The 26,869-nt window shown below is 37.7% G+C and overlaps 1 protein-coding gene across 3 annotated transcripts in view; it reads left to right on the forward strand.

Moving 5' to 3' along the window:
* The window catches only part of ANKRD28 (ankyrin repeat domain 28), a 118,763-nt gene that overhangs the window by 24,029 nt on the left and 67,865 nt on the right, over positions 1–26,869 (forward strand). For 2 of the 3 annotated variants that reach the window (XM_032678693.1, XM_032678712.1), the window contains exons 1-2: positions 18,234–19,730; positions 20,831–20,914. In XM_032678693.1, the coding sequence (XP_032534584.1) occupies positions 19,614–19,730; positions 20,831–20,914 (201 nt within the window). In that variant the 5' untranslated portion in view covers positions 18,234–19,613. Of the gene's footprint in view, positions 1–18,233; positions 19,731–20,830; positions 20,915–26,869 lie in introns of those variants that run through there. The other variant, XM_032678703.1, reaches the window with a different exon arrangement.

Below are 26,869 nucleotides of genomic sequence, written 5' to 3' on the forward strand. Positions count from 1 at the left end.
ATGTCTACTTTTTGAGGAAGAACTGGTTATATGTATACTATTCTTGATTTTTAGAAAAGTGTTGAAGTTTCTGATGCTTGACTTCAAGAGTAAGTTTGCCTGAGAAGCTAGTGTGCATCACTTCAGGCTCTTAACTATTACCGTTGAATAAAAGCTGAAAAGGCCTGTTCTAATCAACAGGCTGCATGTTCATGAGTTGTAATTACTTATTTTTTACTTAATTGTGCGGTTTCCATACTGAAGTAGACTTCTACTTTGAAAGAAGTAGCACCTGCATGGGGTTTTTTTCTGTGTTGCTACCACCAGGTTAGAAAATTGGAGTCTGTTCTCACTCAGCATGGTCTCTCACCCTGTTCCTCATACCTTCATAATTCAGTCTGTGACATAGAAACAAAGAGCAGTAATACTTCTTGCCAATAATAAAAAGATGCATTGCTTATATTATTTCTGTTTGAAATAATATAACCAGAATAATATATGTGTATAACCACCAGGTTCTGGGAGCAGTAACAATAATATAGGACAATTTTGGTAGAATTTTTGTATTCTAAAATTTTATGATAGTCTCTTTCCAGTCAATAACTTCCTCTTACTGGATGAGGAAGATTGTCATGAAATGGTAGTTTCAGTTGCTAGAAATCTTTGCTTCAATGGTGTGGGATGTGAACCTTGGTTCATTAAGACTTTTCATGCTTGTACTGTAATCCATCTTTCTCCATGCATTTCCATCCCCTAAACACATGACTTTCAAAATCAAAAACAAAAGCTTGGAGCTCCATATGAGCAAGTCTGTTTATAAAATTGAAGCAAGCTGTAGTCATTTGTTTTTCACAACCCATCCAGAGTTGATCTCACCCTGTTGGGACTTTGGACAGCCCGGCCGTCCATGCCTCTGGCGTCTGTGATACTTATAGTGCAGGACCATGGACAGGGCCTGGGTTTGGCTGCTGGGGGGTCCCTAGCTGGGGTGCATTGGAAGCCATCTTCATGTTGAGTAGTATTCAGCAAGACCCTTCAGTCACAGAGCTTAACAGTGTCTTTGTGTGGTGTTACTTGTGGGCATTCCTGACTATATACTTGCATCATTTGCAGAAAAATTGTTAAAACAGGTAGTATTTGATTAGACACTTCTTTTGCAAGACAGGTGTGTTGAGATTAGTAGGGATTTTAGATAGTTCTACTATACTCCTTTTGTTTTGTCTGAGTGTTTCTGTAGTTGCTATGATTTGCACAGAGGTGTTCCGTTTCTGATAGTTACCTTATGGTTAGGGTAATTATGTCTTTCCAGGGTTTCAAGGTAAATTTGTTCAGAATTTCATCTGAATAGATAGCCAAACTCATGGTCAGCAACAGGAGAGAAAAACCTTGATTTGAAAAACCTCCCCAAACTGTGCAGTTTGTGTACCTATTTGTTACAGGCTGTGACTTGTATTTTCAAAAGCCTCCTCTGCAAGGAATTTTTTGTTATAACTTTCTCTGCTACCACAAGAAGGTGTATCTTTTTGCATCTTCTTGCTCCAGAAAGTTGCTAACTTTTGATATAAAGTTGCATTGAGTAGCCTAATGATTAGGAAGCATCAGGATTTGCATTGGTGCTGGGTTTTGTTGTTCTGGGGTTTTTTGTTTTTTGTTGTTGTCTGCCCTCCCCCCAGCCTTGTCCCCATATCCCTTAATTTTCACTGAGCAGCTCTGCAACTGCTACAACTGATATATACTTGAATACAGGTGAAGTTCCTAATCTGCAGTTAGCTTGATTAATTTGGGGGTTTTTTTCTTTTCGAATCTGAACCATTTTGTTGATACTTAATAAAAACCCACAACTGGTACTAATCTTAAAAAAAAACAACCAACCAATAAAAAACCGCACAAAAACCCCCCAGAACCAACAAAAACTCCAAAACCCAAAGATGCTTCAGTTTATTGATATGGGAGTGTAATTAGATTAAAAATAGGTGTCCCTTAGTAGGGAACTTGTTGAGGTTTGCAGAATCTCTGCCTGCTCCCATCAGTCTGTGCAGTCAACCTTTGCATACTGATTTGGTACTGTGGGGTGAAGCCCAGTAGGGGCCTGTGACATTCTGTACCTTTCAGAGAGGTGTGCTTTAAGTTAGTCCTTGCAGGGAGAAAGGTGGATATATTTTCACTGTTTTCCAGTAGTAAAACTGTTCATAGCATTGTTGCAGTGCTTCAGAGAGCCTGTCTTTGTCTCATTTTCCCCAAGGAGTTCCACTCGTCTCTTTCCATGTATAGATAGAATGGTTTGGGTTGGAAGGGACCTTAAAGATCATCTAGTTCCAACCCCACTGCCATTGGCAGGGAACCTCCCACTAGACCAGGTTGCTCAGAGCCCCAGCCAGGCAGATTTTGAACCTCCAAGGATGGGGAGTCCACAACCTCTCTGGGAAACATGTTCCAGTGCCTCACCACCCTTATCGTAATGGATTTTTTCCTAATATCTAATCTAACCCTACCCTCCTTTAGTTTAAGGACGTTCCTCTTTGTTCTATCACTCCATGCCTTTGTAAAAAATTCCTCTCCAGCTTTCTTGCAGACCCCCTTTAGGTACTGGAAGGTGCTCTAAAGTCTTCCTGAAGCCTTCTCCAGGCTGAACAACCTCAACTCTCTCAGCCTGTCTTCATAGGAGAGGTGCTTCTGCACTGTGATCAACTTAACGGCTCTCCTCAGGCCCCAAAGCTGGATACAGCACTCCAGGTGGGATCTCACTAGAGCTGAGTAGAGGGGGAGAATCATCTCCCTTGACCTCTGGTCGTGCCTCTTTTAATGCAGCCCAGGATGCAGTTGACCTTCTGGGCTGCAAGCACATTGCTGGGTCACACTGAGCTTATTGTCCGCCTATACCCCCAAGTCCTTCTCCCCAGGGCCACTCTCAATCCATTCTCAGCCCAGTCTGTACTTCTGTTTGGGATTGCCCTAACCCTCATGCAGGACTTTGCACTTGGCCTTGTTCAGCTTCATGAGGTTCACACAGGCCCACCTCTCAAGCCTGTGAAGATCCCTCTGGATGGCATTTCTTTCTTCTAGTATGTCAACCACACCACATGTGGTGTTGTTGGCAAACTTGCTGAGGGTGCACTCCATCCCACTGTCCATGTCACTGACAAAGATGGTAAAAAGGGCCAGCCCCAATACCAACTGCCGAGGGATGCCACTTGTCACTGGTCTCTACCTGGACATTGAGCCACCGACCACAACTCTTTACGTGCAACCATCGGCTAATTTTTTACCCACTGAATGGTCCATTCATCAAATCTGTGTCTTTCCAGGTTGGAGATGCCATGCGGGACAGTGTCAAAGGCTTTGCACGAGTCCAGGTAGATGATGTCTGTTGCCCTTCCCCCATCCACCACTGTATCCTCATAGAAGGCCAGCAGATTTGTCAGGCATGATTTGCCTTTAGTGAAGCATGTTGGCTGTCACTAATCACCTCCTTATTTTCCATGTGCTTTAGCGTAATTTACAAAAGGATCTGCTCCATTGTCTTGGTGGGGACTGAGGTGAGACTGACTGGCCTGTAGTTACTTGGATCTTTCTTATTTCCCTTTTTGAAAATGGGGGTTATGTTTCCCCTTTTCCAATCAGTAAGAACTTTACTAGACAACCTTGACTTCTCAAATATGATGGATTAGCTTAGCCACTTCCTTGTGCAGTTGCCCCAGGACCCATGGACATAACAGGTTCCACGGACTTGTGCCCCTTCGGGTTCCTTAGATGGTCTCAAACCCAGTCTTCTCCTACAATGGGAGGTTCTTTGTTCTCCCGGTTCATACTTTCACCTTCTACAACTCGGGCAGTGTGGCTGCGGCACTTGCTGGTGAAGACCAAGACAAAAAAGTTGTTGAGTACCTCCGTCTTCTCCATGTCCTGAGTAACCAGCTCTCCTGTATCCTTCCTGAGAGGACTGACATTTTCCCTAGTCTTTCTTATATTGCTGATGCCCCTGAAGAAGCTTTTATTTTTTACTTTGTTGTCCTTGGCCAGATTTACCTCTACCAGTGCTTTAGCTTTCCTAGCTAGATCCCTGGCTGTTTGGACAATTTGTCTCGATTCCTCCCAGGCTATGTGTCCTTGCTTCCAACCTCTGTAATGTACCTGTTCGTATTTGTTTGTTCAGGAGCTCCTTGTTCATCCATGCAGGCCTCCTGGCATTCTTCCCTTATTTCCTGAACTTTGTAGGGATGCATTGCACTTGAGCCTGGAGGAGACAATTCTTGAATATCATGCAGCTCTCTTGGACCCCTCCTCCCTCCAGGGCTCTATCCCATGGTACTCTGCCAGCAAGATCGTTGAAGAGACCAGTCTGCTCTCCTGATGTCCAGGGTTGTGAACTTGCTGTACACCCTACTGCTTTGTGTAATGGGTACCAGAATGGTGTGTGTGGCTTTCTTTGACCTTTTAAAATTTTAGGTAGCAGCTACAAAATGTTCTGGTGTTATAATTTAAATTGCTATAAATGTGGATTAAACTGAGAAAGCTAAAAATTGTTTTTCTCCTGATCTTAGTAGTACTGGGTGGGTGGAATTTTGGTTTGGTTTTTTGTTTGCTTTTTTTTTCCACTTATTTATTTTATTTTTTCACTGTATTTTTTAACTGATTCTGGCACCTGATACAGAAAAGATGAGTTTGAAGTTTGGCTGAGTTAAAAAGCTGGCTGCCTGTGGCAGTTAGTATGTATGGTCTGCCATGTGTGCAAATGGTGCTAGTAGCTCTTTAGTACAAATATGTGGAGCAGAATAAGTTTTATTTTTAAGTGTGTTACCTCAGATTCTTTCTCCAGTGTGTACTTCAAGATGACCTCATTTTAATCTTCTATAAATGTGAATAGGTATGATATTTCCCTTGCTGTTGACCAGAAAGTGATAGGTGATAGTAATGACTGAAAAATTAGCTCTTTTCTGTGATGAATGGAATTTATCAGCTGCTGCTTTTTGGCACAAGTGGAAAGGAATGTGTTGTAAAAATATGCTGACTAGCAGTTTGCTTGTTCCATCTCTGTTAAAGCCAGGAGTTCTGTGGGACAAAAAGTTGATTGGATGTTTCTCTGGAATGGAAAGTAAATATTTTTGTGCTTCTCGATTAGGTTTCAATGTTACAGGAATGCCACTTCAAAAGTTATAAAACAAAACTTGTATTGAGTAAATGCTTGAGAATCTTCTTCTCTCCCCTTAGGAATGGGAAAGAGATAAAGGTTTATTTTTACATTTGTTTTTAATAATTTTATTTTTTGAAATGGAAAGCTTCACAGACTTTGCCATAATGTTTAAATATTGGATTCATGAATGTTATAAATACTTTAGAGAACAAAATTCAAGTGTTATTTTTTAGAAGATCAAGAAATTTTTCTAAAGAAATGATATAATGGAGCTGCTTTTCATTTTTAGGAACTAACAATAGCCTCTAAATGGCTTTGTCTTGGATATTTAGGTAAGGACAAATATTTCAAAAAAATGAGTATTTTTTTCTCTAGGTATTAATGTTTCTTGGATAATGATAATCAAATTAGCTCTATGGTATTTTAGAGGAACCTGGTAATACCCGTAGCAAATAACATTACAGGCCTATTACATGTATATTACTCTTATAATTTTCGCTGTTGAAGACTTTATAATTTTATTTAGCAAGGAGTAGTTTGTCAGCTTATCAATGTAGGGATGTGCAGTGTGTGACTTCACTATTAATACAGATACGTTACAGAGTTTTCCCTTGGTCTGTGATGTTGGTTTTTTTTGTTTTCTGCCTCAATCAAGAAAGAAGAAATGGCAGAGGTTTGAGTTTTTTTCATACACATTAGACAGCCATTTGGGAAAACTGAAATGTAACACACTTTACTCTAGAATGAGAATCTGGAAGGAACCTTGCCTTTTGCATTTGTTTTCTGTGGTACAACATTACTAGATAAAGCTTGTTGCTACTCTGCTGTAAATTGAACTGGAAGTGGTGAATTTTGTTAATGTTCTCAGGTAATCTTGTGTATCTAAGAAGGTTTTCATGGACTTCAAGAGTAAAGGGCTTTTGTGTAGCACCAGAAAATTATCCAGAACTTGTTTCTGATGTTTGGGGAAGAACATTTCCAGTTTCATTCTTCATACAACAGTAGTCCTATTTATCTTCCTGGTTTCTGCTCTATGAGGAGTTACAGTGTCTGTGGTTGCTTTTCTGCAATTTGGAGGTACTGAAGCTGAAGAGAAGAGGTACTTTCTGCGTTCCACGAGTCAGTGTTTGTGGGAGGCAGAGACCCCCACTGCTCATAAAAAATTAATGCTAAGTAGTTTCTTATTAATGGAAAATGAGCAATAGACAAAATAATGTCCTGTACATTTCTAAAGAGGACAACAATTCATTAAAAGAAAAAAAAAGTAATTGGAGGTTTTGAAGAAGAGAAGAAACACAGAACTAAGAGAGAGTAGACCTTAATTTTTTTTAAATCGCCATGAGGTGTCAGTGTACATCCAAGAAGAAACTTGGGAGATCAACACTTCCTTCTGAAAAAATAGTTGGTTGCCTTTATTTTCTAGAGCCTGAAATAATTTCCAGTAGAAAAGGTTACAACAGCTGAGTCAAGACTCCAAAAATTTTTATCTGCATGACTTAAAAGTTCCATTTTCATAGTTTTGTGGTTCTTTTTAAACAGGATTGGTAAGTTTATTGATGTATTTCTAGGTTCTGGTTTAGTTTGCAAACCAGTTCATGAGTTAAGTTGTTTGTTTGTTCTCTTCATTGCCATACATTATGAGTAGGCTGGTTGCATGAGGTGTTTTCTGGGGAAGACGCTCCACAGCTTGATATGTAAGGCATAAACAAATAGGACTATTCTAAACCATATTACTGTCTTTTTGTTACCAAATGTTAAAGTGCTCCTAACATATTCTTCATTATTGTTAGTGTTATTATTAGTAGTAATAATAAAAATAAAAATTATCTATTAATAAATAATTATATTTTTTAGAAACCTGTTTTTTGTTTTTCATAATGATTTTATAAATTAAAAGTTGCCTTGCCAAGAAGTGGTAGAAGACAATTGGATACAAGATGTCCCATGGGCTTATTTCTGCAAAAACTTGACCAAATACTTTCCCTTTTCACAACCGCTTGTTTCCTGAATGGGATTTGGATAATTTGTAAATTCTTAGATACCTAATTCTATGGATTTTTAGAGGTAAGGGTGTATGGAACTTAATATTATTAATGTTTTAAGTAAGTAATATGCAGCTTATGTATTGTGCTTTATGTATTGTTTTGATACCATTTTTCTGATTCTATTTTATAAGTATTCCTTTATAAAGCATTTTGTTGGCTTTTAGGAGTACCAAAATTTACTTTTCAAGTTCTCCTCTAGGTGTCGTCTTAATTGAATAAATCACTGATTGAAGTCAGTGTTAGAAACATTTTTGAAGAAATAAAGCCCAAAATAAACCTAATAGAAAAAAAAGCCCACAGAAACCCCAAACCCACACATTTTAGCTTTTAAATCTTGTGTGGATAATTGTGTAAAGTTGTAACTTCCTTATTGTGGTTGTATTTAGTACATAAATTGCTCATGTGTGGATTCTGGATACATAATTGGTTTTGTCTGATTTTTTTTTTGTTTTTTTGTTTTGGTTTTTTTTTTTTGGTGTCCAGACCTTATAATTCTCTAGTGTTTTCTTATTGTCATATGCTTTATAAATACTGTTAGTACTGTAGGGACAGTTTGGTTAACATAACCTGTGAAATTTCTATGTTGCAAAATATTTTCTTTTTTTTTGAGGAAACTTACTAGGAGCTATTTATATATTGAATTATGGGAGGAGAAACTTGAGTTCTTCACATAAGTAAGGTTTTGTGTAATTGGAAAGAGTTTAAGGAGTGATATACTTGTTTGTAATAGTGTCCAAGTTTGGAATAGTTCAGGTGTCATGAAAGCTGTTTTGAGACATTTTAAGGAAAACACCAAGAATGGAGTAGTAGATACATGGTTGATGAAGGGAGCTCAGGTGATGGGTGTGGATTTGCAAAGCCATTGCATTACTGTCTGTTGCAGTGAGCAGTTTGAATGCTCCCACTGCTTCTGTGTCAGCTGCTGGCACATAGTGAGCTGGCTGAAACAATTCACCAGCAAAAAAAAAAGAATAGAGGCAAGTGGATCACACAAGTTGGCTGTTCTGGCTCAGGAAAGGGATGTGAATGTGCAAGGATCATGTGGGGAAGGGAGGAAGAGTCTGTCTGGTGACTAATAATTAAAATCAGACTCATCCACTTTCTCAGCTGTCACTTTAAAAAGAAGAAGCAACCCACAAATAAAAAACAAACAAATTTCTAGGCTGATAAAAATTTAATTAGCATTCTTAAGTAATACTCTTATATTTTATGAAATTTCATTTGGTAATGGACTGCTCAGCTTTTTAAGCAAAGTGCTTTTTAATCTTCTAAATACAGAATTGAAAAAATTGATAGGAAAAGTAACTTCTGAGTGAATGTTGTGTACTTGCTCCTAACCTGTAGCAATGTGTAAGAGCTCCTGAGAGCTGCTTCCCTGGTAGCCATTGAGGGGAGGATTCCTTGGAAGGTTTGAAGCAGGCAGGTAAGATTCTTATCTGCAGCTGTTTCTCCTTTCTCAGTTTTGGGAAAAGCCACATCCATTTTGGCAGCTGTGGAAGTTTCAGATGAGCTCTCTCGTCCCGTAGTTGTGTGCGTGTGTATGACTGTGAGGATTTTATTCAGCTGTGTTTTCTACACTGTTTCCACTTACCAGAAAGGAGCTTTTCTTGGACAAGAGGGAGTTGTAAGGGGTTCCTAAAAACTTCTAGGAAATTTAGGTTTCCCCAAGCAGCAAATCCTGACATATGAGGCAGCAATTGACTCACACTATTTTAGAATAATTCATATACAGTGACACTGCCTGTTTACATACTGAAGAAAGAAAAGAAAAATGTGGTGGTATCCATAGCAACTAGATTAATTTTGTTTACTTGCATATAGTATTTTGAATCCCTGGTATGTATGGAAACAAAAGTCCCTCATGTGAGCAAGCCAGCTGAACTGTGGCTTCTGTGGTCGCAGTCTATTCATATCTACCCAAAACTGAATTAAAAGTATTGCACTAGTAGGAATGTTACATGCATTTTTAGTATTATAGTTGTTAAATATTTATCATTTTGTTTCAACTCTTCTCAGAGAGAAACTGATTTCAAAATTGTTTAAAAGAAAACTTCTACATCTTTTAAGGAAAATCAATGTGCTCAGGACCCTCACCTCCCAAACCCCATTCTGGAACAAAAGCCCTCACCACAGAACCCCCCTGCTTTTCCCTCCTCTTTCCCTGCAGCAACACTCATTCCTGGGTGGGACAGGGAGGGGGAGACTGGATTGTAGACAGATTGTACTGTCACATGACTAATGGGAAGGAAAATCTGAACAGAAACTTTTAAAGACCACATTTTTTTGTTGTTTTCTTTCTTCTGGTTGAGAATTTTGGAGATATGAAATATTTCAGCCACTTCTTCACCCCAGTATTACTGACTTCCAAAATTTTATACTATGAGAATATCACTAATGACAAAAATGTAGAATCAGTGTTTTTAAGGAGTAGATTTTGTTATTCTTTTCTTTTTGACAAAATCAGAGCTTTGTTTTGAATAGTAGAAATTGTATGGTCCTCTGAGAGAATACATGCTACAATCTCTGTCATTCTGAGTAGAGTTTCCTCTTGATAATGCATTTTAGTTCTTTTATTTATTAGACTGCTATGGTTCTGAGCAAATAGCAGACAGACATTCAAAGCTAAATTAACTTTCCTTTCCTAAGGTGGACAGATTTGGGATATGTTCTCTTTCCAGTGCCCTTCTAGTAGGGGAAAAGCAGTCTGCACTATATAGTTGCTCCTACTTCGCTTTATTTTCCTTCCTCAGTCCAACCTGTGTTACTTCCCTACATAGTTATTTAATCACTGGAGGCCAGTGAGTGCTGCATAACACTTCTTTGGATGCATTGCCCTGCTCTATTCTCAGCTTTTCACAGGCTGTTCATTATTCCTCACTCTTATTTGGTTATATGTTTTTACTCCTGTGACTGGATTAAGTTTTGTTAGTATTTGCTGCTGAAATAACACAGCTGCGAGTCCAAGCAAAACATGGGCTAAGATGAAATGCTGCTAATGTGACTGAAATAAGACAGGTAACAGACTGTTTGCTGTAGCAGGATTTCCAAGCTCATTTTTGCAACTAGAGCTAAAATCAAACTGAAATAGGCATAATTATCGTTTGGGAGTCAGTGGTTTCTGACCTTGGCTAACAGAGCTTCTTGGGTTTTGTGCTTTGTTTGGGGAAGGTGGGAGGGAGAGGGGAGGCAAAAAAAATATTCCTTTTTTTATTTGTTCTTTAATAGCTGAATGGTTCTGTTGAAAGTGAGTAGATCTTGTTGATTTTTTTATATAGGCAACTGTAATTTGTTACTTGAGAAAAGCAGCTGATTCTGGAAATGTCCTAAACTGATGTGAGTCATCACTGGAAGTTTTAAATAGTTGAATGTAATGTTTGTTTCCTCCCTTCCATGGCTCAAAATGGTATGAATCATTTTTTTAGTGTTTCCCAGATAACAGTCTGAGCAGAAGCAGTATATGTTTCTGACTCAAGTTCCTAAATGTTGGTGGAGCACTCCCAACCACTGCTGGTTTTGATCATGTGGGAATTCCATAGCAGTTTCAGACAAATGTATAAAAGCAAACATTTTGTAACCATGGCAACTTACCCACGAGGATTGATGTGGTTGGTGACATAAAACTGGGAAAGCCCTCTACTGACTGGCATAAGGGACTTGACTTTTCTGTCTAAATTGTGTGAAGTGGTACAGGATAAAAATTCAGTCATGAGAATCACTTTTTAAGTGTGTAGAATGTCTTGTAGAACACTAGGATTTGTGTTACATTTTTACGTGGCTGCCTGCTACTGTCCTTATCTGCTAAAATGAAGATGTCTTTTATGAACCCGCATCTCCTCCGTAGTTTCGTATCCTCTTAGTCAAATTCAGGTTTCCTCGTTCTTTCTATGTAACTTGGACCATAACTCAAAAGTGATGCATACTCCATTGTAACTGAAATGGTTCTGGAAAAAAAATGAGTTAGCTAATGAATTTTACAGGGGAAAGAGAAGGGGAAGAGGAAAAGAATGGGCTCCTCTGGGTTATAGAACAGAATTGGGAAGAATAACCTTGATGTGACCTGGAGAGGACCAACTGATTTGTCTGTCAGCCCAAGCTCATCCAATGTGCTGCAGTGATAGCTTTTGTATGTCGTCAGTTAGAGTGGAGGTTGGGATTGAATCAGTGGTCATTCACCATAGGCAGCAGAGCAATTCTCATTTCTAGAAATCTGCCTAACATTTTCTTCTTCAGAAGCTCAGCAGTATGGCAATCCAGCAGAGTTTTAATGAGGAAATGATAAACTTTATGCCAGGTTTCTTGGCTCCAGCTAGAACTTCCTCATTTTCAATTTCAACACCAGCACTGTCCAGTGCTGAATCTGGGTGTGTTGCATTGTGCTGCCTTTACTTTAAAGGGGTTTCCAGCCTTCAGCTAAAGAACCAAAGTGAGGATAAAGGTTATTTAGCCCATACAGCTAAATGAACCTCAGTGGGGAAGCTGACTGGCCCTACAGACCGAATTCCTAATCATCTGCTGGATAAACAGCAATTTGTTAAAAACCAAACCAGAAAAGCATCTGAATCCAGGGAAGTTGGGACTTGTTCTTTTCCCATGTAACAGTGAAAGATCACACTCAGGGTTTTATTTGAGTAAGCAGCTGGCAGGTGAGAATTGCTTCTCTTCCTTGGGATGCAGACATAGGGAATTGATTTCAGTGCATCAGAACAAGAAGATGTTAAGCCTGCTATGCCATACATTAGAAAACCCCAAGGAGTTTCTGGCATTCCAGAATGCAGTTTCTGAGAGGCCTGTGGTGATCTCATGCATTATAGTGTCTGTCCTTGAAGCCTAGACCATGCGCCATTTGCAAGCCCCTTAATTCCTACTGAAGAGGGAAAAGCAAGCCTATTGTATAGTGAAAAATAAGACAGTGTTATGTTGACCTTTTGTGATGTGGGCTAGGTTTTTTTGTAATAAATTACGAGTTTGATTCTTTTTTTTCTCTGCAGAAGCAGTATTGCAGGAAGAAATTTTCAAAGAGGAAATATGTAAAATCAGCACTTCCTCTGTTCATCTTCAGAGTGTGACTATAGATCAGTAGAAAAGTAGATCAAAGGAGATGTACCAATTCTTCTCAGTATATGCGTGTGCCCACATGCCCAAAGGGAATTCTCTAAGTTGTTTTAACAGCTGCCCTAATATAATTTAGTAGGATCATGTTCTGGTTAATTTATTAGAATGCATACACTATTGGTATAAACACTTAAAAGGCAATGTGATAGATGATATAAAACTGTGATTAGGAATTCTGCAGTCATTCATTTACTCCAGCTGAGCTACCTGTTTCTTCTCCTTGGGAAAATGTAATAGCATTGCTTCCTGAAACATCAGGCTGTCAGTGCCAGCTGTGACAGTGGGTTAATGTCTTCCAGTGTGTCTGGGTTGTTATTTTTGCTTTGCTCTTGTTGCGTTCCTGTCTGGTCTCACCTCCCAGCAACTGGCTGGGTGTGCTGGGAGAGGACGCTTGACACGAGAAAGAGCAAACAGGGAGTGCTGAGACTGAGCCTTTGATTTTTGTTTTGTTTGTTTTCATCAACTCTGCTTTTAGAGCTGGTGTGCACAGCTGAAATTGCTGCCCTCAGTAATTATTCCTGGAAGGATATTGTGATTATTGTTGTAACTGATGCCATTTTCAGTGCCAGAAAACAAAACTGGCTGGTGACATGGTCTGAGCTGGAAGGTGCTAAGGAGGACAGAAGTAATGCTCCTATCAGTGCCTTTCCTGCATTTGCTCTGCCAACAGGTGGAAATACTTGTAACCAATCTGTGGGCCTTGCTTTTTGTATTATGAACACATTTTTTAAAATCTGTCATACTTGCAAAAAGCCTTAAGTGTACAGCTAATAATTGTGTGTTTGTGTGGGTTTAACAAATGCTGAAGTGTTTTGCCTGCTTCTCTCTTTGACTGAACTGATATTTTAAGCTATCTTCTCCATTTTCCAGAAGTAACAGAAGTAATCTTCTGTCACTTACCTTCTCCCAAAAAGAGAAATTGCTTTAAAAAACAACCTGTCTCCTGTCCAAAATCCACACCATACTACCTTATTTGTCAACATCTATTTGTCTGTCTTCATGGATGCAAACTTACCTTAACTATTCATAAACAATGTATTTGGGTAGGCACACCTTTTTGTGGTCTCTCTTCCCTGAAATAGGAATTGTTTTGACTTCTAGTCAGTTTTGCAAGACTGACAATACCAATGTCAGACCTGTATGGTTGTTATTTAGAAAAGCTATTGGGTGTAATAGCTGTCTTCTGTTTCAGTCAGAAGACAGGGAGGAGGCTCCTGTTGTATGCAGCTGATAATCTGATTAATAGGAGCCCCCAGCCAGAGCACATGCGCTTTTTCTACAAAACACCTTGAGACTCTGAAGTCAGACAGACTGGAGGACATCTTTTATATGCTGTTTGTTAATGTAAGAACGCACTGATGATTTTGATTACAGGGTTGTACACTAAAAGTGCACAAAAACCCCCTCCTGCCAGCGAATTTAAATCTGGCCTTAAAGGGAAGTGTTGTGGATGACATCCTAGCTAGAAAATAGTGACGGAAGATTCAGTACCCTCATATTTTCACCTTCTTTAAAGAGAAATAGGACTTGTATTTGCTCTTCTGGTTTTTGGTTTGTGCACAGCTCTCAATTTTTTTTCAGATTGACAGACTTCATATTTTTGATATCAGAGATAAATTGTTTTAAAGGTATTAATTTATCTTGTACTATGGTGGCTGTAAGGTTCTTCAGCCAAGAGTTTCTCTGCAGGTATATTGTTCAGATATATAAAATGCACAAGAAGCCTTAAACAGAAAATTACTTACAGACATTTATCACTTTTAAGATATTTTATTGCTTCTTGATCAGATAATATTTCTGAAGTATTTTTCAAAGGTTACAGTTTGCTTAAGTGTGCAAATTAAGTTTGTCTGAATCACAGACATTTTACATTATTAATTTTTCTTATGCCGCTCCAATTGAGAAAAGTTAGAATGAATGCTGGATTATTTTTCTTCTTTGTTGTATTTGTGTCTCAGTTTTTGCTGAGATGGCTATTCAGATACTGGATTTTATTAATTGCAAAGTCTTAATTCAAGGATAATATATGACTACATAAAATAGTTCTCTATATTAACAGAGGCTATACACTTGCATGAGAAAAAGAAATAGGAGCTGCCTATGGTATCTGGAGGTGCAAGCAGAGCTATTTTGCTTGTCCTTGGAAGCAGAAATGTGGAGTCCAAGGGTTAAAACTATTTTCCTTTTCCTGCATCCCAGCTGTGCACAAGCTCTGGAATAAACACAGCAAATTTGGGAAGAAAGGTAGTAATTTCTTGCTTTAGACTGTTTTCTTTCCTGACTCCACCTCATTCCCTCAGGAGTGGGAAGGAAACAGCAGAGAAGTTCAGGGGAGTGACTCATGAAGTATTCTAGAAGTATTGTAACTTAGATTCATGGTGATGCTAAACGCTCATCTCTGTCTATATGTGATAAAAATGTGCTAATACTAGGACATGGCTATTTACTTAAAGCTGTAGCTATCTTTGTCATCTGAAGAAATCCATAGATTAGGTATTTGCCTTGCAGAGCTGATACTTAAGACTCACTTGGTTCTGAATTTTTTCATTTTTACTAGAACCTGACAGAACAATTTCCTTCCTTTCCTAGATCCTTAATTATACAAAATATTAAATGAAACCAGTGGGATGAATCTCAGCCCAGAAAAAACTTGATAAATGCTGATTGGCAAGGGAGAAATCTTCATTTGGGTAGGTTTTTTAATATTGAATATGCTTCAGCGAGGTTTTCAGTGTCATCAGCAGTGCTGCTACAGTTTCTGCTCATCCATTTCTAGAGAAGAGGACAGATCTATAGAAAAGGTTGCTATTTTTAGCTGATTCAGACTTCATGTTTTTTCTGTCTGATGTAGACATGGCTGACATCTGTGTTTTAACCTGTAGGTTGCATTCTCATATGTTTTCTTTATATGCACCCATGAAAGACTGTTGGAACTTGATTTACTTAAGGGCAAGTGTAGTTTGAAAATTGCAGCACTTTTATTTTTTATTTGCATACAGCTATCGTGTCAACACAAAAGCTTTTTTTTTTTTTTTTAAAAAAATGCATATCCTTATTGCACTCTTTGAAATTTGAGAGTATGGAGATCTTACTTTGCAAACAGATATTGTGGAGGCTATCAGGTAGATCACCACTCAAGCCCCAGTAGACATGGCATTCTTTTTTTAAGTTAGGCCATTTTTGGGTCTTCTTTCCTACTACTACTAATTTAATAAGCTTTCTTATTGGAAATATATGACATTTGGAGAAGATGGATGGTGATGACCTGCTGTCCTCAGTTATTTTAAATTTTATTAATATAAACTGAAGAGGGTTTTTTTCAGATGCAATATTCTTCATAACTTGGAGAGATCTGTTATGATTCCTAAATTAGTTTGAGGAGAGGAGACTTAAATTAATCCTCTTTAATCTACTCTGCTTTCATTCTGTGTTACTATTACCTTTTCTCCCACACTAAAAGTTGTTAGTCTATATAATCTGCTGAAAAATTGAAACCTTGGTTTAGTTTCTTTCAGTAGAATTGTCAACAGCTTTTAGTTTTCAGAATACCTGTTAGGTAGCATTAGAAACTGTACTTTGCACACCAGAGGATACCTTGGATGTTTTTTTGAAGTTGAAAGAAGAGATCATTAGGGAAGGTGTTTGCATTGAGGTGAAGGCACAACTTCTGGTTGAAGGGAATGGGAGGGGGAAATGCAAGTTCATTGTGAGCAAAAATTAAATGTTTCTAGAACTGGGTTTTCCTTTGGTTATGGAAGTAATTGCACACATACAGCCCTAGCATGAAAAGGGGTTTTTTTGTCTGCTTATTTACATGGTTTAAATTACTGTAGACATCAATATAGTATTGACTCAGTTGTGTTGGTTCTCTTTGTAATGCAAACTGTGACGTATTGGCTTTTAACTCTTTGACTGTAGTAATGTCACCACTCAAAAATGTATTATGTTAGGCAGGATATAATATGTTAACTTGCTTTTGGAAATAGTTTATATTAATTTTATTTTAATAATATTTAAGATCTCTAGAATACTTATCAGAGTGTATTAAAATATTCTGGTTTTTTGCAATTAACTGAGTGTGAAGACCTGTCCTTTTTTAAGTTAACTATTGAATTTCTAGGTGACTTTGGACCATTAATTGCAAAAGTAAAAAATGGACAATGTTCAGTTAATTTGAACTAAATTGGGCATTATCTCTACCTAGCAATATGTCCAGTTGGTAATTCCAACAAAAGGATAAGGAACGCTTGGCCTTTGCTTACTGTATAAATGTACTGACTCTTCATTTACACTAAACATACAGGCTTAGCTGGAAAACCATTATCTAGCCAGTATGTGTGTATTGTATGAAACTCAAGTATGGGTTTTGTCAGTATTTTGCTTGTAGACTTAAAATCTGATTTTTAATTTTTTTTTTAAATGAAGCTTTAGTTATGGAAATAAGCTACCATGTCTGTTCCATAGGATATTTGTCACAAAGAGAAAGCAAACTATCTTCTATGTTGGGGTTGCTGTGTTGTGTAGCAGACAATAGGGTGTTGCAGTAGCTGAGCCTTGAGGATGTCCATGTTTTTATTAAAACTGGTTCTACTGTGGCCAAGAAGAACATGTCATATGTATTCATGTGAATCTGTGTTATTTCTTTTTAATAAATGGTTGGAATGCCAGAACAAAGCAGTGTGTAGAGTACAAATAATTGGTTTTTTGTAATGAAGACCAGAAGTATGAAATTTCAAAACAACTAGACTCTATGTAATGAACAGAATATCTTTATAAAGATGTTTGTGAGACTTGGGAAATTTTAATATGAAATTTCATGGTGAATCAGAAAGTGGTGCTATATTCTACCAGGCCAGGAGTCTTGAGCTCAGGGAGCCCTTAGCCAAAGTGCTCTTTTGAACTTAAAAAACCTTCACCTGCATGAAGTATTGGGGGGACCAGGGAGGCATTTAAGAAATATGTTATGTTGCAGTGAAGCTGTTGAAAGCATTATTGCAGAAGACAGCTAATGTAAGCTTTTCCTGCCTGTGACCCCCAAAGGTGGGAATTCAATATGTCTATTTATATCCAAACCATTTAACACACCATTTAAACCTGTCTTTCTCTCTGCCTGGCTTCATATGTGAAACATGAGCGCAGATACTTTATTGAAGAGCTATAAACTTGCTCTCCATTGACAAATTCTGATCCTAGCAGCCACTGAAGGACATCAGAATTGCCTTCATGCTGCACAGCAGGAGCAAAAACCCTCCCTCTGTTCCTGTAACGCTGAAGCTTATCCAGCAACTTTTGACAGAAGCCATTTACATAATACACCCACAAGCCAGCACCGTTTAGGCAGATACAAGCTGAAGTATTTATTCAGCAAGTTGTAGGGCTTTATATTTTACTTTATTTTTATGGTATATTTTAATAATATTATTATATTCAAATGATAATTGATGTAATTTTTTTCAAGGGTATATTTGTCCTAGTTGCAAAAAACCATGGGTTTGGTCATTAATATCTGTCTTTTTAATAGTCAACCTATTGCTTTAAGATTTTACGTTTCATTTAATTTTCAGAGGATTTATGTGGGGAGATTTTTGTCTTGAATGAGTTAAGTGGGGACTGTTTTGCTGCTCTGACCGGTTCCATATGAAAGCAGTTAAAGTGCTGGAATTGTTTACTGCCTAAACGGTAGTTAGTCAGCAGAGCCAGTACACCACATTTCTTTGCGGCTTTCAGTGGAAAATATTAAAACAGTCGCTCTTTCTTCATCTTTTTTTGCTTCAGATTTTTACGTTTTCAGCTGCATTAGTCACCAAACTGGCACAGCCATAACTGCAAAGACTGCCCCCAAAAAAAGAAAAAGGCGCCTTTTTTTTTTTTTTTTCCGTGCCAGAGGAAGTTGCACTGGGAGCGGTGGCTGGGTTCTCTGGTAAGTGTGACATGTGAGCATTACTAGGCATTTCACCCTGCCAGGCTGCAGTCGCTGCTCTCCAGGCTGCTGCTCAGGGGGAACGCTGCCGTGCCACTGGCTTCTGCTCTGCCCCTACGGACTCGGACAACCAGGTTATTTTTTGAGCTTTGCAAGGCTATCTGCTGATTGTATAATTCAGTTTGTCAAGGAAAAAACCTGATAAGCAGAAGCTCTTGCTGAAGAGGAGAATCAGGTTGGCGCAGTGACAGATGTTCGAATAAAGAAGTTGGCTCAGAGAAGACGTACGGGGTCTGATTTTTTTTTTTTTCCTCCCCCTCAATCTGAATGAAGACTATCATGGGAACTGCATTCACATGGTGATCAAAAGAAACACTTGAGTGATGAACTGCTTTTGCAGAAGTCGTCTAAGGCAGTAATTTGAGCTTTTGTGTGCGGTAGCTAGCTTGTTTTGTTGAAGCGTTCCTCCTCAACAGTATTTCTGCCTTGCGAATTCCCCGATGGAGAAGCCACAGCTACTGCCCGGTAAAGGAAAAATGAACGCTCCGCATTGCTTGTGTCCCTGATGGAGTAAGACCGGCTGCGTCGCTATCGTTTGGGGAGGCTGGATTCCACCGGCAACATTATTCAAGGAGTTCATTGTCCCTGTGGTCTGACTCATCGCATGTAAATGTGCTGCAGCCGTGCTGCACGTTACAGCTATTTCTCTTGCATGGGAAAGAATTATTTTCCTCTAAGCAGGTCCTGAATAGCTGCTGGAACCGAGATGCGTTTTTCTGGCCGGGCTGTTTCTGGCACTGAGAGAGGAAGCTGTAGAACGGCAGGATGATCAGGGGGCGCGTTTATTTTCAGTCACCAGAAAGGCTGCGACGGTTGGTTTAAAACTGACCTTGCGGGAGTGGGGAAGAGCTGCGGCCGCCTCTTTCGGGGCAATTGTTCCTTGTTCTGTCCTCGGTAGGACCGAGTCGTGTCTTCTGCAACAATGATTTCACTGTGGGGGTAGAAGGACGCTGTGGAAGTTGTGACATTAACAAAGACAAATTTGCTCGTGAAAGGACAGCTGTGTGCGACAGTGAGTGCTGTTCGAATGGAATTGGATCTTGGGATATTTTTATCAGCTGTTCCACAGTTTCGTTATTGTGGTTTCGATGCCTAGGGAATTTTTATTTTAAAAAGAACAACTTTTTTTCAACAGTGTCTTGAGCGTCTCAGGGTGCTTAAACCTGAAAAATGAAGTGTGAGGGGGGATTGGAATGTCCCTTTTTAAATGCAAATACATCAGCGGTAGCACTCGCAAGTTTGTGAGGGCATGCGAAACAGGTGAAAGTATTTCCTCTATGGTCCCTACTGCTATACCTGCCGTCTGGTTCCAAAAATACCACTGCTAGCATTTTTTTGTTTGCTTTTGCTTACTCAAACGGTTCGAATGAGTCGAGTCTGTATTGTTGTTTTGGAGGAGGAGGAAGATGATTCTCCCACATTTGTTTCCAATTTGCCTCAGGAAAATTTATCTTTACATCCATCGCCCTCTGGAAATGTGCTGGTAAGGCATGTTGTTTGTTGGCATATTTCCTGCTTATGATGCTGTCGCAAATACCAATAGTTATTTTCCTAAGATTAGGATGGATACATACAGTGTTGAAATAAGACAAGGTGGTAAAATCCGCCTTACTAAGAATGGAAAAAGCTGAAACTTAGTGGTAGACTTTATATTTGCAAGGGGTCTGTTCTTTTTCATACAACCTTATCTGTGGTGCAGCAATAACAGGTCTCAACTCTTGTGTAATAGCAAAGGGTTTTTAGAAGGCTTGGAGAAATGTATTTGAAAGAAATGGGTTTTCCCTGCTCCACTCCTCACTTCAGTGGTACATTTATGCAGTACCACTTTAGGAACAGATGTGATCTCTGTATTGTAATAATATACTGTGTTTATTTTGAGAACTGATAGAGTATATAGTTAAGCAAGAGAAATTCTAAGCTAAAATAAAAATTAACATAAGTCACAATCTTGATATAACTGTTAGATTCAAGGTACCACTTTCTGGAAATGATCAACACTGGGATTATGCTTTTATTGCTTCAAATTATTTTATTTTTTCAACTGACTGACTTAAATCTTGCTAGCATACCTCAGCAGCTTTTCTTACTTACTAAGAAATCCTGCTATATTTAGTAATAGATGTACCTATGTGAATTTGTTACCATGCTTATCTGATGCAGTTTGCTTTCCCACTCTATCTAAACAGGTGAAAGACTTCCAGTAACTTTAGTCACTTGCTAATGCAAAAAGGAATTGTTTGTTTATGCTATATAGAATTTGCAACACGTAAGAACAACCCTAATGTTATTATGAGGTGTTCTCTTTTCAGCTTTTTCAGCTGTTATAAGCTTGTCCTCTGGGCTCTTTTTTTTTTTTTTTTCTGTCTTTTATATATATGTCAGTGACTTAGATTATGCCTGTGTGTTTGAGGTTTTTAGAACTTGGAATTTCTTTGATTTTGAATACTGTTGCTGGTTTCTTTATTTCACTGCCTGGGATGTTGTTTTATCATTATCTTGTGTTTCTGTTATGTATCAAAAAACTGTATGTGTATCACTAAAACCTAAAATGGGGGTTTATTCTGTGTTTTTGCTTTGTTTCAGCCACCATTGGTTCAAGCTATATTTAATGGAGATCCTGATGAAGTTCGAGCACTAATATTCAAGAAAGAAGATGTTAATTTTCAGGTAAAACCAAAAATCATTATCTTTGAATATGTTTTAATTTTGTTTTGGTATAGCTTTTAGCTGTACTAATCACTTCTAAACTGCTAATTCTTGAGCTGTAAATTTATGTACTGAGTAAAGCCTATACTTACCCTTAATACTGGAAACAGGAGTATAGCTTTGTGGGTTTGTGTTGATAGTAAAGACCTAATTCTGTATTCTTTTCAAATGTTAGTAAACGTTAGTTCTGCGGTGCTTAGGTAACTGAAAAGTTTGTTTATAGAGTTGCATCAACCTAACTTACAGAAAGTTAGACTGGTTAAGTGTGATGCTATGTAGACTTCTCTTTAAATTGAATACAGCATATAGTATACATTAGACAATTATAAGAAAATAGTTTGTGGTTTCACTAGGTTGGTTTGATAACGGATTTTAAAAAGGGAAGCCTAATGATTATATTAGTAAAAATGAGAAATTGGATTTATATGTCCTATTTGTGGTGCTGCAAACTCAAGCACTGCAGATGTAAAAATTGTACTGAAATGAAACTGAGTTTGTTCCATTGGGTGAAATTCAAGATTTGAACAGCATGCAGTTACTGTATTGCTATTAAAATTCTAGTTCTAATGTTTGACACTATGCCAGATAATATAGCATGAACTCTTTACATGGATTAGAAATTGCTTTGATTATTATAGCAGACTGACACAAACCATTTAGGCCTTAACCTACAGGAATATATGTACTCTGTATGACCCTTATGTTTCTATTCCAAGTGCATCAGAACAAGAGTGATGTTTAAAGACAAAGGCTAACATCTAGATGCTACCTAGTGGCCCATTTAAGACTGTGATAATTGTTTACACTTTCTTCTGGAGAGATGTAAACCAAAAACCAATATTTAGTTTGTTATCTCTATTTTGACATTTAAAAGCATTCTGCAGAATTTGTAGCTGAGAAATGCCAGCTCAAAAATCCCAGTATAAGGGAGTCTTGAAGAGTTTGAGTAGGACCCTATGCAAACAAACTTACTGTCCAGTCTAAAGTTTTGTTTGATAAGGTTAGACTTTTTTTTTCCCTTTCAGTATTTTTGTATGTCCTTAAGCAAAATTGTATGATGAATTATATAATACGAAAATACTTAATGTTCTCTTTAGTTATGAGAGCATTAGCTATGTATCCTTCTACATATGTATGCTCTGCTCACACTGCCACTTTTATTTTTAAAAGGTGGTTAGTCAGTATTGTTTCTTTATATTATCCATGTGTTGAAGTCAGGTTTAGCATTCATAGCTATGGAGCTTGTAAACAAAGTTAAGTTTAGTATCTTTCTGTGTTTTTTTTAATTATCTGTTACAAAAACCTCTGCTGGATTTCAGTATGTATGTGGTAGTGGTTTTGGGTTTTGTTCTTTCTCAAATTTTGTCAAACAGTTGCAAATAAATAGAAAGTCAGCAGATGTGCTTAAATAGGAAAGCTTGTAATTGCTTGCTGCCTTTGAAGAGAGTTACTTCATGCTGCCAGGTAGTTATATTGTAGGTGGAATAGTCAAAATCTGGAGGGTTTTATGTTATACTTATTTTTTATTAATTCCATTCTGTTTATACACCTTCCTTTAACAAAATACATGCACTGTAGTGTAGTAACACTCAAGGTGTGGTTAGAATCCATGCATGACAAATATGTCATTTTTTCACAGCCACCTTCTTCAGCATTGGCAGATGCTTATCATGCATGAGCCCTGGTTCACACCATGGCAATCCTACTCTACTACAGTATTTAATATTATATTTACATTTATCCCTTAAATGCTGTTTGTTGGGACTAAACAAGCATATGAATTGTCCCACTGTCTGATAGAAATGAAGTAGACTGCCTAGTGGATTTTTCTTTGTGTCTGTGTGTGTATTTTGTTCTTTTCCTTGGGTTTTTCGTTGGCTATATGTACTTGGCTGGAGATAATATATCTCTGCATAGTCTAGATCCAAAGTTTTCCCCATAGTTATGTGTTACAAATTGCTGTAGACAGAAGGAGGGGAAAAGAGAAGAAAATGAAGTTATTCCTAGTTATTTGTATTTCCTAAAAAAGAGAAGGATTATGATAAACTATTTTGACCATTGTGGATTGTATTAGACCAGTGTATGTGTTGGATTTTTTTCCAATTTGCTATCCAAGTGCTTCAGTACAGTTGTTTGAATTCCGGACTCATTTCCTCCAATGCCTCTGAAGAGTCATTTCCCCCTCTCAAGAGCAACTAATTATTTTGCAGTTTGTATTCTAATAGTTGAGATTCCTTCCATCCTCCCTTCCCCTGTGCATGGGCTGGACTCTGTAACTGGAGACATAGCAGTGTTCTGTGAATTAATTTTGCCCAGAAGTGAACTGAAGATAGAGCTGTTGTACATTTTTGTTGTGACAGTGGCATACATCTAGGAAAGTTGTTAGTGATGAAATGTGGGTAATTTTTTCCCTTCTGTTATCATCCAACTTAATTTACCTCCTTGCTTTTATGATATTTTATCTTTAACATTAATCACAATTGGCTTAATTCACTTTTAAAGCTAAGTGAATTGAATCTGTGTATTTGGCTTCCCAAAGCTAGGCTGTGGTAACTGCTTGATGTTATGGTAGTATCTAAATATTGCATCCAGTTTGGACTGTATTAGAGCATTACTCTTAAAACAGATGATGTCTTCTACCATAGTGTTATATTTAGAGACATTCTGAAATGGGTGGTCTCTCATAGCATGAGTTGCTGTGTGTAGCTGTAAGTTGATGTACAGATGGCAAATGGACTATTTCAGGAAGAAGATTGTTCTCTGTTGATGCCACACCAGCCTCTTGAGTCACGGGCTCAGTTTAGTTTTAGAAAGTATGTATTGTATTCTGTCTGCTGTTGTAATCTTTTGTGAAGAAAGAGCAAATTGAGTGTATCCCTGTCTGCTTAAACTGTGGTTCAAAAAGCCTTACCCTCTCTGCAAGATGGAAATGTGTAGCTTATTATAGACAAAACTGATTTATAGGAACTTTGTTCAAATGGATTGTTTGGAAGGTGAACTCTCCTGATGCTCTAATTAATGGAAAAAACAGAAGGGAAGGGATTGCTTCTCCCTCCTCTTTCCCCAAGAAAGCTTGAGTAACTCTAGCTGCTTGTTTCATGAATCGGGCTTAAATCACACACATCCCATATGTCAGACTGGTTAGTTTCTTTTATATGCATGGCTTTTGCTATGGTCTGTATGTATATGTGTGTGTATATATGTATGTTTAAAAAGAATGTTATTATTTCTTGGTACCATCCTGAGCTTTTGAGCCTTGACAAAAAGGAAAATCTTGCATTATAATGGACACATTTAATATTTCTATTAGTTAATGGGGATCCTCAATGTTTCCTGCTCTTGCTGATTAGATTTAGTGGGGCTGGTTTGAATTTTATGTACTTCTCAGCAGTTAGTTTTAGCTAACTAAATTATTTCAGCATTGCATTTTATAAATCAGTGTTCGTTTGGACTTTTTTGGTTTTTTAAAGATTTGGAGGCCTGTTACTGTTGTAAACTGTGCCATTTCTGTTTGTAGTCAAAACTCCTATGATGTATGTTCAGTTTAAAAGATGTGAAAATGGAATATTTCTTCTCAGCTATTATTTAAGAATATAATTCTGTGGAGGGAAGACCAGTGCATTGTCAAAAACTGATTTACGGGTTGCAAATCTGACTATTGAAGTGATTGTTCAAAATCAGAACAATTTTTCCTTATCTTAGACCTAAGACCTATTAGGATACTATTTTTTGCTAGGAAAATTGATAGTTTGGGTAATCCAGTATGCAGTTTTTAAAACCCCATTGCACTTGATCTTAGCTGAGGGGATAAACATCTGATCCTCTTCCTCTCTGGGACTGCTGTCAGTGTGTCCCTTGCTCTTCTCGTGCTAAAGCCAAATAAGCACTTTTTTTGAAGGAATCTCAAAATCACGCTGATCTCTCTCAGTGTTCAAAAGTGCTCACTGTTCCTATTTAAAATAGTAATATATGTGACAAGTGATTCAGACATGAAACACCTGTATCTTACTATATATTGTGCTTTGTGAGACTAAAATAGATTTAAACTATGACACATTCTAAAGCTGCTTTATATGTGAGTTGGTGTGGTTTGTCCAACATAAAATGTAATAATGGAAAGTGAAATTCCTCATATTGTACTGTTACAGCCATTGGTACTCTGGAGCCATCAGGGTTATCTGTATGATTTCTGTTCTGAACTATTGGCCATCCAGCACAGCTCTTAATTTAATGTCTCTTTCCTGTAGTAAGTAACCACAAAGTAAATAAAAATTCACCCGTGTTACTATTTTGTGAAGAAGGGAAAAAAACCCACAATAGAATGAAATGATCTTTTGTGTGCCCTCCATAACCCCCACCTGTATTAGACAGCAATGAAGTGTTGCCCATAAAGCCTGTGTTTTGTTGGTGGGATTGACAAGGTGTATGATGCTGTAGCACCAAAGTGCTAGGTACAAACAGGAGAGCTAAGTTTATGTGTCTGACTGGTATTTTGAGCAGTAAGGGTAAAATATGCATCTTATTTGATTTCTTCTTTTTTTTTTTTCCTTAGTTTATCTTACTCTGCAGGTCATTGCATATACTGAAAGAGTAAGAAAATGGGTTTGTTAAGTCTAGTGACAAGTCTAGGACTCCTCATAGTTCCAGCATCAGTTCTGGGTACTAGGAGAATTAGATTATTGAGGGTGTCAAATATACTAGTAATTTTAAAATGAATAATGAAAATTAAAGTACAGTTTAAAAAACAGTAAAGATTCTTCGTGATGATAGTATTGGTCACCAAAGTCCTAAAAGAGGTTAAATTGAAAAAATAGGTAATAAATGTATGGTCACCTGGCTTTCATCTTTATACTTAACCTTGTCAGTTGAAGTACTGGAGTAACAGGTGTTTTTCTGCATACTTGAGAGTGCAGTGTAGAACAGGAAAGCCTGAATTACCTGACTACAGTACAGAACATTCTACAGAATTTAATACAGTTCCACGTTCTGGTCATACAAACAAATGCTATACCTATTTGATACATTAAAAGAATTTTCTTATATGTCTTTCTGTGGAAAACTGTAATTGCTCTCTAATTCAGCAATTATATTGAAATATCTCTCAGTGTAAAGAACCTTATGTAAATAAATATCATGAACTTACTTGAAAACAGATAAACTGAAAACCATAATGCATAGCGAGGTAAAAATAATCATTAGGTATTTTCTTACCTTTGTGTTCATTATCTTTCTGTAACCAGTTATTTTACCAATTAATAATGTGGATTTTTTGTTTGTTTGTTTTTATAAAAAGTGTACATGCATACAACCGCAAGTATAAATTCAATTCTGTTTGACTTAACTATGCTTCTAAAAACCTCTTTCTGCATTAATTGCCATGTGTAAAGTGTTCAAGCGATGCATTTTGTTATCAGTGCCTCATTGTTAAGTGTAAGAATTTGCTGGTTGGGACACCTGGAAGAAGTCCCTCAAAGCAGTTTAATACAGGATGCTTTTCAAATAGTGGTAGTTGATCTGCAGTACCTTGTTTCTGTGCTTTTGATGAGGGAAAGGTTCAGGAGGGGTGTTTTAAACAAGGAGTGAAAATAGTTTGGAGAACAGGGGAGCAAAATGACAGTGTTGCTCAGAGATCTGCATGGACCAGATAAAGGCAATGGGAAGACAGGCATGTCTGAATGGTACTCCTTTCCACTTCAGGAATGCTGTGACCATTGATCAGAGAAGGGTTTATTCATAGTGGTTTGAGATTTGGTCCTCTCAGAGTGTGTTTGCAGGGAAATAATTTTCCAGGCCAATTCATACCTCTTGTTACTCGATAAAGCTACCCTCTGGTTTTTGTACCTAAACTGGTGAGAATAAATAGTAGTTAAAAACTAGTGTAATGTAGCAAAAGCTAAGCAGGAACTGTGCACAGTT

This window comes from Chiroxiphia lanceolata, chromosome 1 (genome assembly GCF_009829145.1).
Source record: "Chiroxiphia lanceolata isolate bChiLan1 chromosome 1, bChiLan1.pri, whole genome shotgun sequence".
Lineage (NCBI taxonomy): Eukaryota > Metazoa > Chordata > Aves > Passeriformes > Pipridae > Chiroxiphia > Chiroxiphia lanceolata.